The following is a 19,919-nucleotide window of genomic DNA, read 5'->3' on the forward strand; positions in this document are numbered from 1 at the left end:
TACTTTATGTTATGTTATGATAAATTTTTACGTTATGTTATGATAAATTCTTTATGTTATGCTATGATAAATTATTTGTTATGTTATGATAAATTTTTTATGTTGTGTCATTCTAAATGGTTTCTTTTGTGTCATGATAAATTCTTTATGTTATATTATAGAAAATTCTTTATTTTACGTTGAATTCTTTAGGTTGTGTTATGATAAATTTTTATGTTGTCTTATGATAAATTCTTCATATTATTGTATGATTAATTCTTTATGATATGTGATGATAAATTTTTTATGTTGTGTTATGCTAAATGGTTTCTATTGTGTTATGATAAATTCTTTATGTTATATTATAAAAAATTCTTTATTTTGTGTTATAATAAATTCTTTATGTTGTGTTATGATAAATTCTTTATATTGTGGTATGATTAATTCTTCAGTTTGTGCTATAATAAATTCTTTATGTTGTGTTATGCTAAATTCTTTATGTTGTGTTATGATAAATTCTTGATGCTGTGTTATGCTAAATTCTTTATGTTGTATTATAATAAATTCTTTATGTTGTGTTATGATAAATTCTTTATGTTGTGTTATGATAAATTCTTGATGTTGTGTTATGATAAATTCTTTATGTTATATTATTATAATTTTTTACATTTTTTTTATGCTAAATTCTTTATGTTGTGTTATACTAAATTCTTTATATTGTGTTATGACGAATTCATTATGTTGTGTTATGCTAAATTCTTTATGTTGTGTTATGCTAAATTATTTATGCTGTGTTATGCTGGATTCTTTATGTGTTCTCATGCTAAATTTTTATGTTGTGTTTTGCTAATTCTTTATGCTGTGTTATGCTAAAATTTTTATCTTGTGTTATGCTAATTCTTTATGCTGTGTTATGCTAAATTCTTTATGTTGTGTTATGCTAAACTTTTTATGTTGTGTTATGCTAATTCTTTATGTTGTGTTATGCTAAAATTTTTATCTTGTGTTATGCTAATTCTTTATGCTGTGTTATGCTTAATTCTTTATGCTGTGTTATGCTAAACTTTTTATGTTGTGTTATGCTTATTCTTTATGCTGTGTTATGCTAAACTTTTTATGTTGTGTTATGCTTAATTCCTTATGCTGTGTTATGCTAAATTCTTTATGTTGTGTTATGATGAAGTCTTTATGTTATGCTAAATTCTTTATATTGTGTTATGATAAATTCTTTATCTTATGTTAAATTATTATCTCAGTCAAATTTAAATTCGTTATGTTATTAAATTATTTATGTTGTGCTAATTCGTTATGCTATGCTAATGTTATGCTAATTTCTTGTTGTTATATTAAATGTGTAATGACATGTTATTTAAAATTCTTTGTTATGCTATGTAAAATCATTTTTGTTATCTTATGTAGAATTCTTTAAGTTATGTTTTATTTTTTATGTTATGTTATGTAAAATTTGTTATGTTATGTTCAATTATTTATGTTGTGTAATGTAAAATTCTTCATATTATCTTATGTTAAATTCTTTATGTCATGTTAGATTGTTTATGTTATCTTATTTAAAATTCTTTATATTATTTTATGTAAAATTCTTTATGTTATGTTTATGTAAACGTCTTTATAATGTGTTCGTATAAAATTATTTTTGTTATTTATAAAATGCTTTTTGTTATGTTATGTTTATTTCTTAATATTATGTTATATTAAATTCCTTATATTATGTTCTTTATATTTTGTTATGCATAATTATTTATGTTATGTTATGTAAAATAATTTATATTATGTTATGTAAATGTTCTTATGTTATATTATGCTTAATTCTCTATGTTATATTAAATTCCTTTTGCTCTATATATAATTCTTATGATATGTTATGTTCTTTATGCTATGTTCTGTTAAATTCTGTATATTATATTATGTTCTTTATATTTTGCTATGTATTATGTAAAAAAAATTTGTGTAATGGTATGTTAAATTCTTTATGTCATGTTTTGTAAATTTCTTTATGTTGTGTACTGCTAAATTCTTTTTGTTATGTTCTGCTAAATCTTGTATTTAATGTTAAATTCTTTTCGTTATGTTATGTAAATTTCTTTATGTTGTATTTAGCTAAACTTTTTATGTAAAATGTTTTATGTCAAGCTATGTTACATTCTTTATGTTATGTTATGTAAAGTTTTTATGTTATTTTATGTAAAAAGTCTTTATATTAGTTTATTTTAAATTCTTTGTTATATTTTGTAAGACAGGTTTAAGCAGATCTTTTACACTCTCGTGACATTCTTATCAAACGGTTGTAAAACCTTCTGCCTTTTAATCTGTATTCTGCCTATTCTATTTTGATTAACTAACCAAGTGTTTCTATTTGCAAACGAACAGACAAGCTTTAAAAAACACCTCATCATTTTAAGAATATGTAGATGATAATCGGATTACTGTAATGGAAACAGGCGTGAAAGTTAGATAATTTTACTATTTGGTGATATTTGCAACCGAAAGCATCCAATATTTAAAACCAAGTTCTATGATGGAAAGTGTTCGACTGAGCTCCAATCTATGGTCCCCCCTCGCCAAACTTTCACAAGAAACACTCGTCTAGCTGAAAACACTATCTATCAATAATTCCCCCCTCTTTATCTGTGCCTAAACCTAAACGTAGATTCCATGAACAAAGCTTCTTTCTTAGAACTGCGCGCCTGTGGAATTGTCTTCCGTTTTCCTACTTTTCAGCTGACTACATTGTGGTTGTCTTCAAATTCAACGTAAACAAGTTTCTGATGAGCCATTCCACTTAAGTTAACAAATTTACTGAATTCCCATTACTATCGATTACTATATTGTCCTTTTGACTACTCTACACTATTTTACCCTTATCCTTGAGTGGTCTCTCGGCCTTGATAAGTGGTGATGCCTATGTAAAAAAATATATATATATACTTACTCACATATCCATTATATCACCACTTTCGTTTCAGAAACACGGTGACTAATGTCACACTTACCCCTGGCATAACGACTCGTTCAATATCTTTGTACACCTGGTCCCATTTTTCTGGTGTTTGGGGGGCATGGTCGGGAAGGAGCTTCCGCATGAAACCTGGCTTCACATCAGGTAAGACGCGGCGTTCCCGGATCTTCTTGTGGTAATCGATCACATACTTGAGCATTTGCTGACCGGCCGCTTCGAACTCCTCGTTATTCATTGTCTTTGTCGGCTACTAGCGCAAACACGAGACACAAATTGATTCTTTTAGGTGATAATATACCTGGAAAGTGAAAGAAACGGGATAATTAGCACAGTAGGATTAATTATTTCGGGAAATAAACAAATTCAAATTTATAATCAATAAGCAAGTAGAATACATATTCCAGTTTATATATATATATATATATATATATATATATATATATATATATATATATATATATATATATATATATATATATATATATATATATATATATATATATATATATTAGAAAATTATGAAAATATACATGGCGCTTAAGCTGGACAGAATTATTTGCGTTTCATTTCTGCCAGAGAACTAATAAGATTCTCAGCTATATTCCTAATGAATAAAAATTAATGAAATTTATTTTTACAAGAAACGTTATACATTTATCTAGCAAATAAACATAAAACTACGTATGAAAAATACGTTTACTATTTAAAAAAATTCAACAACTCAGCTGAATCGATGTTTTGCTTCTAAAACAAATTTAACTTATTTGATAAATCTCTGTATGGCGTACCGGGAAAATATTTTTCTTATGAATAAAAATAAATAAAATTTATTTTTACAAGAAACTTTATACATTTCCCTAGCCAATATATATAAAATTGTATATGAAAAATCACGTTTATTATTTTTTAAAAATCTAACTTATGCAACGAAGCTGAAGTTGATGTTTTCAATTCTAAAACAAACACAGACCTTGATAAATTCCTGTGCTGGTACGGGGTCGCCAATTAATAGGAGAGGCAAGTGACCATACTACAGGTAGAAACCTTCTCCCATAATAAAAATAAAGAAAATACAACGAGAACAGTAAACAGCAATCAACTTCGACACAATGTTTGTATATTAATGATAATAGCTCTATGTGATATATATATATATATATATATAGAGAGAGAGAGAGAGAGAAAGAGAGAGAGGAGGAGAGAGAGAGGGAGAGAGAGAGGGAGATAGATAGATAGATAGATAGATAGATAGATAGATGTGGAATATTGATTATGTTTCTCATTACTTGTGATCTACTCTGATCATATTAAATTCAATTACAAACATTTGAAGGAGGATAGTTAATAGAGTAAACGTAGCATTGTTGTGATTTCTGAACTGAAAATGATGGACAAATTTTGAAGGAATTGAAAAGGAATGAGTCGAAATATGTCAAGATAAACTGGGAATAGACAGGACGACTACAAACGTAATGGCTGGAAATCATTCACGACTGTGGCAATTGTTATTCCAATTATATTTGAGGAAGAAAATCGCGAGTAAAATATATTTCATTTCCAGATGTAGCACTGACTCTCCAAGCCTAAAACTGCTTAAATCTATCGTCTAAAATTGAAAAATTGTTTTTTAGGTGTATTACAAAATTAGTTGGATTTTAAAATAATTAACGTGTTTTTTTTTTCACACTTAATTTTATGTTAATTAGCTAGATAAATGGGTAAAGATTCTTGTAAAAATAAACTTTATTGATTTTTATTCTTTACAAAAAATATTTTCCCGGTAGGCCACGTAGAGATTTATCAAAAAAGTTACTTTCGTTTCAGAAGCCAAAGATCGAGTTGGATTAAAAAATGAATAAACATGGTTTTTCATATGTAATTTTATGTTTATTCGCTATATATATATTGTGTACAAATAATTTTACTATAGAAATTTGTGTTTATAACGAAATGAAATTTGGCGCACTGGCGTAGCTTTTTGCGGTCTTTTTGGCAAAACAAAATAGCGGATTTAAATCAGGCATTTTGGAATCTTGGCGTCTCAAAAGATAATTACTGATTATTTTACGTCCATTAAAATCCTAAAATAAGTGCCTTTTTCCGTCAAGTTTTTTAACTGTTTCACACAATCACCTATAAAAGTAATACTTATTTCGGGAAATTTTTATCTAAAAATTTGTCATTATTATTATTATTATTATTATTATTATTATCATTATTATTATTATTATTTGCATCTCGTTTTTATTTTTTTGTTTACAGCAAAGCAAATCAATTTAATAGCCCACCAAATTTTATGATTAAAATAAAATTTTAACTTCATTCACCGAGAAAAGGCACAGATAAGTAAAAAAAGTCCACGCTCTCCCCATGTTAAAAATGGTTTTCTAAATAGTACCATTATTTAGAAATTCGTTCGTAATAATAGTATTTTATTCTTACATCGTTTTCTCATTTTGCCTACTAATCGTCGACTATTTTCAACTGTTTATGAAAAATTTTAAGTAGTACGTTGTACACAAACGACGAAGTAATACAATCTGGTTTTGTTTTAGAATCAAAATAAATCTTTTGTATTACAATTTTTTTTTTACAAGGAAAATATTTGAGAAAAAAAATGTACGCAGAAATTATCCGGAAATTTCAAAATTTGCAAAAAACAAACAAAAAACAAAACATCTTTTAATATTTATTAATTTTGGAAGTATCGAAATTTTAGAACGGAATCAGTAATTGCATCGGAATAGGGCAAAAGTTTGGAATCTTCCCATTATATATATATATATATATATATATATATATATATATATATATATACATATATATATATATATATATATATATATATATATTGTGACGTAACCCATAAATGGATTACGTAATTGATTGAAAATTGAAAATTTAATTTCGGGCCAACAAGAAATGTATCGTTTTTGTTATTTTATAATTTTACCAAAGACAAATGAACATTTCATTTTCAAAGGGAGGAGAGAGAGATGAGAAAAGCCTTTTGACAAGCAAGCTAGCGAGAGGACCGGGGCATTTGATCAGAAACCCATCGACCCGTGCGGGTTGCTAGGCAACGAAGAATAAAGGAAAGAAAGGGCTAATAAACGTACTGAGAAGAGGGAGAGAGAGAGAAAAAAAGAGGAAGAAAGACCTTTTGGTACAGGACGGAGACTTTTGTCCGGTGCGCACGTGGAAAATTTTCCACCGCGTCACCCAGTGACAAACGAACGAAGATGTTGATACCCCCTCCACCAACAGCGAAAGAAACGAAGTAATGCCTGGGAGGAACTCCATATCAACGGCGAGAGAAAAGAAATAATGCTTGGGAGAATAAGCTGGCGTTGTAGGAATACCGGGTGTTAATTTCACGAACTCAGGAGACGGGACATTCCGAGAATAACCCAAAACATTGAATGGATACGATAAAAGAACACCGCGTGCTGTGAACTATTGCCCGAAGCGAATAAAATGAAGGTTAAGTCCACTTTAAAAGTTAAAAGAAAAAAAAAGAGAAAAGAAACATTAAAAAAACGTGAGTTATCTCTCTCATATATTTAAGTCGACGAGTTCATATTGCCATTGTTTCGTTTGGACTGATACATTTTTTTGTTTGATATATTTTTCGTTGGCATCTTCGAATAGTAGACAAAAATACCCCTCCCTATCTTTATAATTCGTTCTTTTTTTATTTTCACTTAATTGCATTATTCCTCCCCTACCATAGTTAGTCATTGTTTTATAATAAAATTTAATTTCGAAAATATTACCATTGCGTGTCATGTTTTCCGTTATTTTCATACGCTGTTCGTCGTCTATTGTATATTTCTGGTTTTGAAAGAGTCTCCCCATATTTTTATTTCAGCGAGGTGTACCGAGCCCAGGGCCTACGTGTTTTAATGTTCAGTGTATTTCCTGAATGTCTTATTATTAATTATTATTATTTTTTATTACGAACTCACGAATGTGTTGTTATTATTGTCTGTTTGCATTAATAATAATGTAATTCGTAATATATATATATGTATATATATGTGTGTGTGTGTGTGTGTGTGTGTGTGTGTGTGTGTGTGTGTGTGTGTGTGTGTGTGTGTGTGTGTGGTATGCAAGTTTTTCCTTTTCATTAGAGGGATAGGGTGTGATTTCAGGAGTACACTCACTGTTTGATAAAGTTTACAAAAAAAAATAATATTTCCACGTTATCAGCTGTGTTGCGAATAATAAATATTCTATAATAATAAGTTCATTGGTTTAGTAGGTTTTCTCGCATATACGTATTATTGGCGCTTACGCACGTGCACATCTGTTTGATTGAAAGCTGATGGTAAAAGTAAAGATACTTTTCTTATGCAATAAGAATTTCGTATAAAGTTTGTCACAGTTTATGAACGTTATAAACGTCAACTTGGAATAAACATCGGTAGTTTTTATGACTCAATAGGTCACAAGTATACATATATAGAAGAGTTATAATGCATCATGATATTTTAAAGACAGCTTTAAAAGATAGTAGTTCCGTGTTATTGATTTCTAGTTTGTTCGTAGAGATGTCTCATTTCCAGCGTACACAATACGCCAAGTGATTAGACTCGTTGTACAAAGCCTATTATATTCTTAAGTTTTGTTCGTGTATTGATTGTTCTTACCTCATTGGTCTCAAAAACTCTTTATCTCTCTTAAGATAGGTAGTTCTATTTTTCGTTAAGAAACACATGTTTCAGACGGCACATGCTCGTGTCGCGATCTTTTGTTATGAAAGTCGACCCATATTTTTTGTCCATAATCATAATACGCAATACAGAGGATTTATTTATGTATTGGGCAGATAATTTTGATTTCAAATGATGTATTTTCAAACAGGTTTTTGTTATAATACATTTACATTTTATATAATTTTAAAGAGCGTTTTCCCATCTAACTAACCGTTTAGATTACAATCGCTTTAAAAATATTAGGCATTTTTTTCAGAACGATGAATACAAGATGGGGAAAAGAAAAGTCGCACAATTTTCTTATTTCAATTCAAGTTCGGACGAAAAGCTGATGAAACAGCTCGCGATATCAACGAAACGTTTAGTCCAAGTACCACTACCGAAAGCACATCACAATGGTTGTTTAAGAAACGAAAGTCTTGAAAATGATGAGCGTAGTGGTCGGCTATCGGATGTTGACAACGATCAATAGAGAGCTTTAGTCAAAGCAAATCCACGCACAACAGTTCAAGAATGCGCTTCTGAATTAGACGTAACGTATACGACTATTTCCAATCACTTCAGAGGAATTGAAAAAAAAAAAACTTGATAAATGAGTGTTTCACGAATTGAAAAAGAAACACCGTTATGAAGTATCATCTTCCCTTCTTTTACGCAGTAAGAACGACCTGTTTCTGGACCAGGTTGTCACTTGCGATGGAATGTGGGTTCTTTACGAGAACCGCCAGCGTCCAGTTCAGTATTTAGACGCCGACGAAGCTCTACGACACTCCAAAGCCACAATTGCACCAATAGAAGGCCGTGCTGATTGTTTAGTGGTCTGCAGCCTGTTTTATCATCACATTTTTTTGAATGAATGCGAAATCATTACAGCAGTGAAGTACTGTCAACAAATGATGGAAATGCATCAGAAACTTCGACAACAACACCCAGTATTAGTCAACAGAAAAGGTCTAATTCTCTTCCACGACAATGCTCGACCGCACGTTGCTAAACCGACCCTGCAGAAGTTGAACGAATTGGGCTACGAAACTCTGCCTAATCTACCATACTCTCCAGACCTCTCTCTTACCGACTACGACTTTTTCAAGCATCTTGACAACTTTCTGCCTGAGAAATAATGCTACAAAAATGAAAGCATTATGAATACGCCTTCAACGACTTCATCGCCACCAGAACGCAAGATTTTTACGTTACTGGCATAAATACACTTGCCTTGCAATGACAAAAGCGTGTTGTATCTGATGGTGCTTATTTTGATCAATAATGTTTTTTTTTGAGCCGAGATGTTTTCATCTGAATTTAAAAGTTTCTTGTCAACGTAATATTATATATATATATATATATATATATATATATATATATATATATATATATATATATATATAATTTTTTTTTAAGCCAAAGACAATACGGGGAAAGACCGGAATTATGAAAGTAATAAAAGAAAAACAAACAAATGTAGACGGGTATGCTTGAGTAGAGGAGTGTCTAGCCTTTATTCGTCTATCTTTCCTCACCTCAATGTATAGTTATTTATAACCAAGTTGCTGGTAGAGAGGTCCCTTTCTCTCGAAATTAATCAAAGTTCCATACCACCCACGGACTTTACATACACCGGACATACCAGCAACTTGGTTATAAAATAATCATACATTGAGGTGAGAAAAGATAGACGAATAAAGGCTAGACACTCCTCTACTCAAGCATACCCGTCTACATTTGTTTTGTTTTTTTTTTCTTTAAATTCATAATTCCGGTCTTTCCCCGCATTGTCTTTGGCTTAATATATATATATATATATATATATATATATATATATATATATATATATATACACACACATATATATATATTAAGTAATGTGATTGATTATTTAAAATTTAAAAATCAAATTATAATTAAATTAAAAATCCGTTTCATAAGAAAGAAACAACAACAAAATCAATTATCTGTACGATCGTTTCGGATATATATATATATATATATATATATATATATATATATATATATATATATATATATATATATAATCTTGGAAGATCTTCAATGTTGTAAAACTACGAGGGGCATTCCAAAATAACGCCTCCCTTTTTGTTATTTTATTAGGGGGTTGTAAATCCCATTGTTATGATAAGTGAACTTTTGCATTCATAACCTAAAAGTTTCTGTTGCAGATATTAAAGGTGTGAGACTCTCAGAAGGCAACTTCTCTCATGAACGTGCGTCAGAAGCAGAGATGCGTCATTGAATTATTTAGAATGCTGGTGACTATGTATAAAATTAATTCTGGAGCATAAAAGGTTACATGTTTTAATGGTTCCACCCCGTCTTCTAAACTCCTAACTTTTTAATGTAAAGAAAAATGAGGATTTACTTTTGGAAAGACTTTCGTATATGAAAAAAAAGCGTTTAATTCCAAGTCCTTCGTTGGAACATTCTTTTGCTTGTAAGTTAATGAATCCTTTGTAATCACTGCCTTAATCTACTTCCAAGAATTTAGGTTTGTCTTAGTACTATTTTAGGGCCATCAGTTTCGACGATTATATATATATGTATAAGAGCAAATCCGCGGAGTTTCGAAGAAATACTTTCCTTCTCATCAGAGGGTAGGAATTAGCAAAATGCGGGATCGGATTTTGCATGCAAAAGTATTTGATGAAACTGCAAGTAAGTAAAAAATCTTATTGGTAACAAAATGTGAAGCATAGAGAATGCGGGACTTATTTGTATGTAATGTATTGATGTTGGTATTCTGTATATGTTCAGTGTAAAATAGAAACGCTCTGATATTATTGTATTGTAGCTCTTTTGTTAAAACTGCAAAGCCCGGTCGTTAAGTACGCTTAAATATGATATTTTAATTCTTGCAGATTTTGTATTTATTGTTATAGAGTTAATGTTCTATCAATTTTTATATTTTATAAAATTGGGATTTCAAAATTAAAAAAATATATCCATATGACTTGGGTACATCAGCTTGAATCGAAACCGAAACTTAAACTTATGAATCTCTCTCTCTCTCTCTCTCTCTCTCTCTCTATCTATCTATCTATCTATCTATCTATCTATCTATGTCTATCTATCTATCTATCTCTATATCTATCTATCTATATATATGTATATATATATATGTCGATGTATATATATATATATATATATATATATATATACATATAATTTGAGTTCCTTGAGCTATAATCGACCAAGCCCTGTGAAGAATTCTTGATAAAATTATTTTTTAAAAAAATAGATGACTTAAGTGCCATTAGCTATAATCGAAACCGTAGCCAAAACTTATGAAGAATTCTTGGTAAAAATTATTGATTACAAGAAATGGAAGTCCATAACACTTAAACGACATTCACTCAGATGTAGGCATGACAAATATCACAAAATAAATAACACACGCGCTATCCTATCAATGCATAGAGTATGCTTTCATTCCGTACTTCGAAATGCCATTATTCTTGTTATTTTGATAAATATTCGTGCTTTAAATTAAAAATAAAACATAATCTTACCTTAAATGTGCTATGTATACCAACGTGGTGGGCTCCTGTCGAATAAAACCCACTGGAGATACATCTAAATTCATAATTAGTTGAAAAGTATATACATGTCTTGTCTCTTTATTTATTTAAGAAAATTGATATTAATTTTTAATTACTCATGAGAATATATTTCTTTTATATTACCCATTCGTCCTACTACTATATTTTCATAGGGGACAGTTGCCTATTTTTACAGGTGCTGTCAAGAATTGACCGTTTTTATTTGCTAAATATATTAACGGTAAGATAAACAACATATTGGACTTTGGAATATAGACTTTTGGTCATTTATTTGTATATGCTCTGTAGTTATATTTACCATACACTGTGCTTCATAAATAAGAGGATTGGTAAAATACATGGTGAAATAATTGAATAAGCCTATATATATATATGTATATATATATATATATATATAAATAAATATATATATACATATATATATATAGATGTATTAAATAAATATATATATACATATATATATATGCTTATTCAAGTGTTTTACCATGTATTTTACCAATCATATATATATATATATATATATATATATATATATATATATAATTATAAAACTCAAATGATCTTGTAACGATGTATGTAACCCACTTTCCCGTTTACGACATCCGGTTGGGCATGGCCTGCGCACTGAAATATTAACGTTATTATTTCGAAATTATTATTTAACATGGGAAGAATGGGGTTTAAAATAGCTTAAACGTAATACAGAAATGAACGATGTAAAAAAGCAGACAGTATTAACAGTTGTTTATTTGGATAATTTGAACGCGAAAAAAATAAGAACAATTGGAACGCTGAAATATTAATGTTGTTATTTTGAAATCATTATTTAACATGGGAAGAGTGGGGTTTAAAATAACTTAAACGTAATACAGAAATAGACGATGTAAAAAAAGCAGATATGTCAAAATTTGAATTTAACTATAAGTATTATGGTATTTTTTCAGTGCACATTTACCTATAAGTATGGCCAACCACTTATAATTCAGTAACTGTATTTTTTTTTCCAAAAATAATAAATTATAATAAACAGAACGACTCATAGAAATCTATCTCTATTCTTTTTTCATTTTAATATACTTTCAAAGACATGTTTCTGTTATGTCAAAAACAAACTATTTTCTTTACGTCACAAGTGTCACGCTCACACATGAATTCCATAGCTAATATAATATACTGACCCAACGGTTTACGGGTAGTCTAGTATATATATATATATATATATATATATATATATATATATATATATATCAGGACATTGTCTGTGCTAATGGGTTTGACTGTGCGTGAGTTAGTTCCCTATAGACTTCGAAACGGCTAGACAAGTTTTGAAATTTTCATATAAATGTATTTCATGTGTCAAATAGTGCTCTTGGATTGGTTTTGTATCGGAATGTCTCCGTTAAGTATTGAAAATCTATAATCAAAACAATCCGATTAAAAAAGGTTTCTATCAAATTAAAGTGCATTTGAGAAGTTTTATCGCCGAACATAAAGAAGGGACTGGCGTATAAAATGAAAAGTAGGTTCTTTAATATGACAGGGCGCTTGCGAAATGTATGTTTCTGTTAAGATCACAACTGAACCATTACAGATGACTTTGCACTTTAAACTTTAAATCAAACCAAGACTGCACGCCTGTGGAATTGTGTTCCGTTTTCCTGCTTTCCGGCTGACTACAATATGGTTGTCTTCAAGTCTAACGTAAACAAGTTCTTGATGAGCCTTTCCATATATGCTAACAAATTTACCGAATTGATTACTATATTGTCCAATTTCTACTGTACACTCTTTAACCCTTATCCTCCAGTGGCCTCTTGGCCTTGATAATGTGGTGATTCCTGTGTAAACAAAAAAAACATTATATAAAATAATTTCATAAAATCAGCAGTTCTTTACAGTGCAATGTACACTAAAATGTTCTGTAGACTAAGTCATTGCCGAGAACATGTGAAACTACCTGGGTGCACTTAGATGAGAACAGGAAATCAGTCAATTCGATTTAAAACAGGCGAGTTCACCGATTTTGATGAAAATAAAAGTATTGGGCGTGTGAAACATTTGTTGATCCCCATCCAATCCCGGAAAACATCGGGCATCCATGATTATATATATATATAAATTGTTCCTCAGTTCTTAAGAATTGTTTTTCAGCATGCTTTGTGGATAAAGTACAGGGGGAAACGATAAATTTGTCGCCCTAAAGAAAACAACACTGAAGTTTTATTTTAAAACTTTAATTGAAAAAAATCAATTCGGGTAACTGCCTCGATACACGTCCTCAACTGGGAGCACGCCTTTTACACAAGCGCAGGCTGGATATCAGCGAACACTCGGCGGATGGTAGCGATCAGACTGGCTTTGGTGTTGTCGGGGGTCATAATTTTGATGTTGTCGACGTATGACCAAACGAAGTCCAGTGGGTTCGGGTCAGAGGAATAGGGGGCAATGAGAGAAGCACTCCTTCCTATGCCAAGCCTGGGTCTCTTTCATCCAGGGTTTGCTAGCGGCCACCTCATTGCACCATGGAATTTCCACACTCTTCAGCACATTCAGATACACTTTGGTGTTAACTTCCAAGCCGACTTCGAAGATGTGAGGTGGCATATTGTGGCTCTCATTTGAAACCAAACCAAATACCATGAATGTGACCGGAAACTTTGTTGAACTGTGCCCTCAAGCCTTGAACCGTTCGGGTTCGCGTTTTGAGGATGCTCGCAATGGTCTTGTTGCCATAACTTTGATTGATAGTGAACATGTGTCCCACAGCGGCGTATCTCTAATCATGCTCCTTGAACATGGTGTCACTTTCAAACATGATAGAAGGGTGTTATCGCTCTTGAAATTTGTACACAGCTGGCCAACTAGTAGATGGTCTGCAACAAAAAAGGAACCGGTTTTCATCAAACGGAAATAGAATCATGTCGTCTTTTCTAGGGTGACAATTTTATCGTTCCATTCTGTAGTTGTTTCTCTTACATCTGCTCCAGTCTTAGATATGACGCAACAAAATAAAACCGTTTGGAAACAAATTTTAAAAGGCAATTTGTTCTATTTGTTCTAGAAAATTTTGTTTTGTTTTTCGTCATATCAAAACTTTTCGGTTGATTTACTGCTGAACATACACAAACCTTATTTGGATTCAGATTCTTTATATCTACTAATATTTCTTTGTGTTCGGATTAATATTTATTTGTAATTTGTACTTATGCGTTTATTCATCTACGGGTGTTGTTTTATGTCTTAATCAGAATTCATTTTATTTCATCTTATGGGTGCCACGTGTCATAGATTACTTGTTTAATGGCAGACGCAGATACTTTTGAAAATTGGGGCACCATATCAAAACTTTAGAAATTCTCAGAAAGCTATCTCAAATACTTGCTGCAAATTACTGTAAGAATTCAATTAAATATCAGAGCAATCACTGTGGTTATTTGATGTTCTATGCAATTTATTCAATTATGTAAGACATGAAAAGAAAAGAATAAAATAACAGATTTACGACTGCTACTGGTATCACTGCTGAGTATGTCGCTATCCAATTTGTCAACTATCATGAAACGGGCAGCTGTTTTCTGTTAATGCAACACCTTAATCAGTTATTTGCAATGAAGCACGAAATACACAACACGGTATGATACAAAAAGCAAATCAAGTCTTTTATTTTCTACAAAATTTGAAAAATCGCTCAAGTGATATGCCTATGTTTTTTTTTTGTTTTGTTTTTTTAATGTATCATTATGATGAATTCAACTACAATATAACATTATGATTATATTAAGAGCAGGTTCATTTAACTTAGTTGATAATGCATTCGCAGCAAGTTTCACCCGATAAGACAATCCATAACCAAGAAACAAACAACACAAGGCTTCATATGTAATAAACATCTTTTTTAGATTTGTATCCACTTATTCGAAATAAAGTCCTTTCGTAAAGATTCCGTAGGCGGATGTCTTAAATTTAAGCTCAAGTAAAGAGAGCCAAGATTAAATTAAGTTGTGTAAACTGTAAGAATGGCTACAAAGAATTCGTTCTCGGGGTTCTTGTGTGCTAGATTTGTGGTTGGTCTGCGTGCTATTTATTCCTAATTTCTATAACTAACGTACGAATAGCATGGCTCAGGACGATGTCTCCTGGTGCGTTTCCCATCATTAGAATCAGCTGCTCGTTCCTCAACTCATCAGAGTCAAATTTTAACTTACTCTAAAACAACAAATACTTTTAAATGCACAAAACTAGCAACATGTCAGACAATGTTTTGATGTTGTGCTGTTATTAAGTTATAATAAATAGGCTTAACTTTTTCATTATTTTCATTTGGATGTACGCTTTATTTGAAAGTATGGATTGTTTTATATCTTTGCCAAGGACGTTAATACAGAAGCAGCATCAAAAGCCGACGAAATCGTGTAAAATGTTAAGATTGTTTTATTTAAAATGACAAAGTTGTTATTGTCAATTTAAAAAGTGTTCATACACATACCTCTGTATTACACGTTACTAGAGAGTGATGCAGAAAATGAGCCTTAGGCACATAATTGGAACCATTAAAAAGGTTAAATGTTAAAGAAGAAGAAAAAAATGTAGAAATTCGTGTTTAAATTTGCAGAAGAAATGCGTAAAATTTTAGATTGTTTTCGGATTAGAAAGGTCGCATTTGAAATGAACGAAAATAAGATTTATTTTTACTTTTAAGTATTCGCTCTTTCCTTCGTATTTATTTAATTATGCTCCGAAAGAGAGGAAGAGAGGGACGTTAAAAAAATTAATATAAATAGCTGTAAACCAAATATTTAATTTACAGTCCCGTAAATGTGCAACAGAAACGCAAGTTTATATCCGTAACCTTTTTAAATGTTTGAGCAAATTTATTTATATAGCGCAACTATGGATTGAGCACTTTTGTATAAGTATTGGTTTTAAGTTCATTCTATCAAAATATATGCATTAATTCTGCTGTTCAACTCCCAACCTAGTATCCCTGCAAATTATATCCTAGATAGTAGCCCCCCCCTTCATTAAGGTGGTATTGTGTTTTTTGGGGGCGTGAAAATGAAATAAAAAAAAATCACAGCATACTTGAACAAAATCCGAGCTATCATATAAGAACATCTTTAGAAACGATAAACGTCGCTCAGTATGTATGAGAAACCGCAAGATCGATATAGAGTCAATCTTTGTTTCTATAAAGTTGCTTCCTTCTTCTTTTTTTCGCTCTGGCATTGATGTGTTTAAAAATTATTAGAATTAACATCTTGATATACTCAGTCGTGGATATGCGAGCGACTTCGTGAAAATTAGTTAATTTTCATAGTTCTTTGCATAGGTCTTTGAAAAGCAAGCGTTTATTAATTACTTATTCGTTTTTATGGTTTCTTAGATGATTCGTTCGTTAAACTATTAAGTTGAATTCTTTTCATACATAGTTTCTATATCTTTGCGATTCCGTTCGTTATTGCTTATTTGCTTTTTTTATTTTCTTTCTTAATTATTCCATCTTTTGTTTGATTCGACATTCAAGTGCAAAGAAGCATTTTTGCATTATCAGAAAATTATCATCCGCCACGCCATAATGGTTGTCACTTTCCCACCGTTATTGTTCGTTTCTGCCTTCCAGCGTTTTTATATTCAATTTGTTTATATTTTTTCTAATTGAAAACATATTTTTCACACCGCTTATTTAAATGCAAAAAATAAACAGTAATACAATGAGTAAATTGAATGAGTAAAATGTCAGTTTAATTACTCGATGAAATGTAAGAAACACAGTGAATAATGAATAAATAAAATAAATAAATGATAAATAAATATCATGTGCTCGGTGCTAATGAACCCGTAGATCTTGTCAGGTCATCCATCTAAAAGAAAGACAACTCCGATGTTTAACCTGTGCCACTGACCTCATACGTCTTTGCACCAAACAGAGAAGGGAGGCCTCCCTAGAGCTGGTGACTCGATCAAATCACCAGTTTGCAAACCTAAACTGCTTAAGACGTAGGTCGGATCTGCCCATCGCCCGGCTTCTATATTCTTTCATTGCCTATTAGCCAGGAGCAGAGGTGCGACCATAGGGACTCATCAGAGACGCTAAGTGCTTGGCTTTGTTTTCTAACTAAGACAATAAACGCCGTCCCCCATACCTTCCTCATTCCCTACCCTTAAAACTGGGAATCTTGTGGTGCTTGTTTACCATGTATGCTAAGACGATTAGACTGGGCCCCTCTTTTCTGACAGTTTTGAGGGTATCGGTTTGACAGTTTATCTAGCTGCTGTATTCCGACTGACAGTACGGGTGCCCTAACTCTGCTCTATCAACAGTTGTATAATATCGGGATGGTTGTAGTGTCATGTCGTGCATGGAAAGGGACTCTGCATTAATCTCCATTGGGCATTCCCGAGGCCACATTCCAGTGGACGAGGAGTCGGCTGATGGTCTACTTGTGTTGTGTGATGATGATGAAAATGCACATCCACTTTGTCTAGCACCCTTCACCCGAAACTTAAACTATAAAAATGACAGCTTAATCCAAAATAATGATCAAACCAGACGCACACTTTAACAATGCTTAGTCTCCTTCCTTGGGGCTCGCATGAGGCTTACAAATATCCATGGACTTAGAACTAACTTAGATGAGGTGGATCATTTCTCCTTGGATATCTTAGCGCTAATTGAAACTAGCTTGCACTCCTCATCCCCTCTAATCATTTTAGCGTGTTTGCTTATCTTCCACTTACGTCGTAAGGATTCTGACAGATTCATGCACGGACGAGTCTATATTCGTAACATCCTCCCTCATGACTAGTGATCCTAAACCAGACTCAGATGGCCAGGCCTTCATGTGCTTTAGACTAATATTACAACATATCGTTAACTACTTAGTTTTTCTTTATCGTTCTCCCTCGCCCTAATACTGTACTCTAATCAATCACGTTTCTGACAGCATAGATGTAGCACTCTACCTAAACACTAGCGCCCAAATACATGTATTTGGTGGCTTTAATGTCCACCACGCTATTTGGCTTGGCTTCTCAAACTCTACTGACACAGCTGGAAGCATCTCGTATAACTTTCTATATCCTTTTCCTTGACACATGCAGTAACCTTCCCGATCTGTCTCCTAGATCGTCAGGACCAGAAAGTCTCATTTCTAGGCCTATTTATGACCACAGTTACTGAGGATTGTTTAACAAATGCCCATTGTCCTTTCGGGAATGATGATCACGCTGTGATAATGATAGACATCACCATAAACTCTCGACTCGAAATTAAAGAACCACTGCTCAAAACGACGGCTAAATAAGGCTAAATGGACAGTGCGCAAATGAGGCCACTGAATGGTTCAAAAGAGCAATTGAAGCACATGTTCCCGGACGTGAGTTCTATAGCAAACCCCACTCTCCTCAAGGGTTTACCTCTATATGCGAAGCTGCCATTGCTTAAAGGCGGCATGCATATCGTAGATTTATCCGACATAAATCTTGGACAAATAGACAAAAGTTTATAGAAGCTAGAAGTAATTGTATTAAGAAAATAGCCAAAGCATGAAGAGATTATACCGAAACCACTAGAAAACGCATTGAAGTTCGGAACTCGTGACTTCTGGAAAATCTATGTAGTATAGTAAATAATTAGCAATCAACAATTCTCCACTATCCAACAAACTTGAAGTAGTTTGCATGACAACTAATAAATCTAATCTGCTTGTCCGTCAGTGTGCCTCAAGCTCTCGTTTGGACCCAGCAAAACACTCCCTCCTAGATTTTTGTCTACGGGTAAAAACCACACTAGATGATCTTTAAAACCACCCTTTCTCAAGTACATGATACCATAAAAAAAACTAGAAACCTCAAAAGCATGTGGACGTGACCTCATCCCGGCTGTACTATCAAAAAATGCTCCGATAAAGTTGTTCCAGTTCTCTCCAAACTTTTCAACACCTGCCTTAATGAATCTTGCTTTCCTTGCTACTGGAAAACTGCTTATGTGGTACCAGTTTACAAGAATTCTGGTGAAAGAACTGACTCGTTAAATTATTGGCCCATTAGCCTCCTTCCTTTTTTCGACAAAACATTTGAGTCCATAATTAATCAAGTTCTAGTCCACCACCTCACAGCTGCTAAACTTCTGTCTGACCAACAGTGTGGATTTAGACAAGCTCGCTCTACTGTAGATATCCTAACTGTAATCTCTGAACGTATATATAATGCACTGAATAAAGCAGGGCATGCTAGCAGAGTAGCTTAGATATACCTAAGGCCTTTGACAGAATAATGTACGATGGTATTCTCATGAAAATCATATCTAATTACTGGACGAAAACTTAACATAATTAAATCCCTTTCAAATAAGGGAAGAATCCGGGTTGTTTTCGATGGCCGTACGTTAAAACAATGTAACATAAATGCAGATGTACCTCAGGGATCGATCATTGGACCTTTATTATCCCTGATATTCATAAATGACCTCTCTAATATAATTGTCTTTGAAATGGGTATATTCGCTGACGACACTACAAACACGGGGAGAAAACGAATATACATGTATCCAAAACAACTGCGGAAACCCTAGAGGAAGACCTCCAATCTGTACTGGGGACAAAAATAAATGGTAGCATTCAATGCTGCCAAAACTAAGCTTCTTTCCTTTAATAATTACAAGAAACCTCC

At 32.2% G+C, this 19,919-nt stretch overlaps 1 protein-coding gene across 1 annotated transcript in view; it reads right to left on the reverse strand.

Annotated features, from left to right (window-relative positions):
• LOC145303599 (aromatic-L-amino-acid decarboxylase-like) overlaps positions 1-19,919 on the reverse strand; it is a 159,078-nt gene that overhangs the window by 51,831 nt on the left and 87,328 nt on the right. Inside the window, exon 2 of the mRNA XM_080145152.1 lies at positions 2,991-3,254. Within this exon, the coding sequence (XP_080001278.1) occupies positions 2,991-3,191 (201 nt within the window). The 5' untranslated portion in view covers positions 3,192-3,254. The remainder of the gene's footprint in view (positions 1-2,990; positions 3,255-19,919) is intronic.

Source organism: Euprymna scolopes, chromosome 19 (genome assembly GCF_053919585.1).
Source record: "Euprymna scolopes isolate OS-2025 chromosome 19, ASM5391958v1, whole genome shotgun sequence".
Classification (NCBI taxonomy): domain Eukaryota; kingdom Metazoa; phylum Mollusca; class Cephalopoda; order Sepiida; family Sepiolidae; genus Euprymna; species Euprymna scolopes.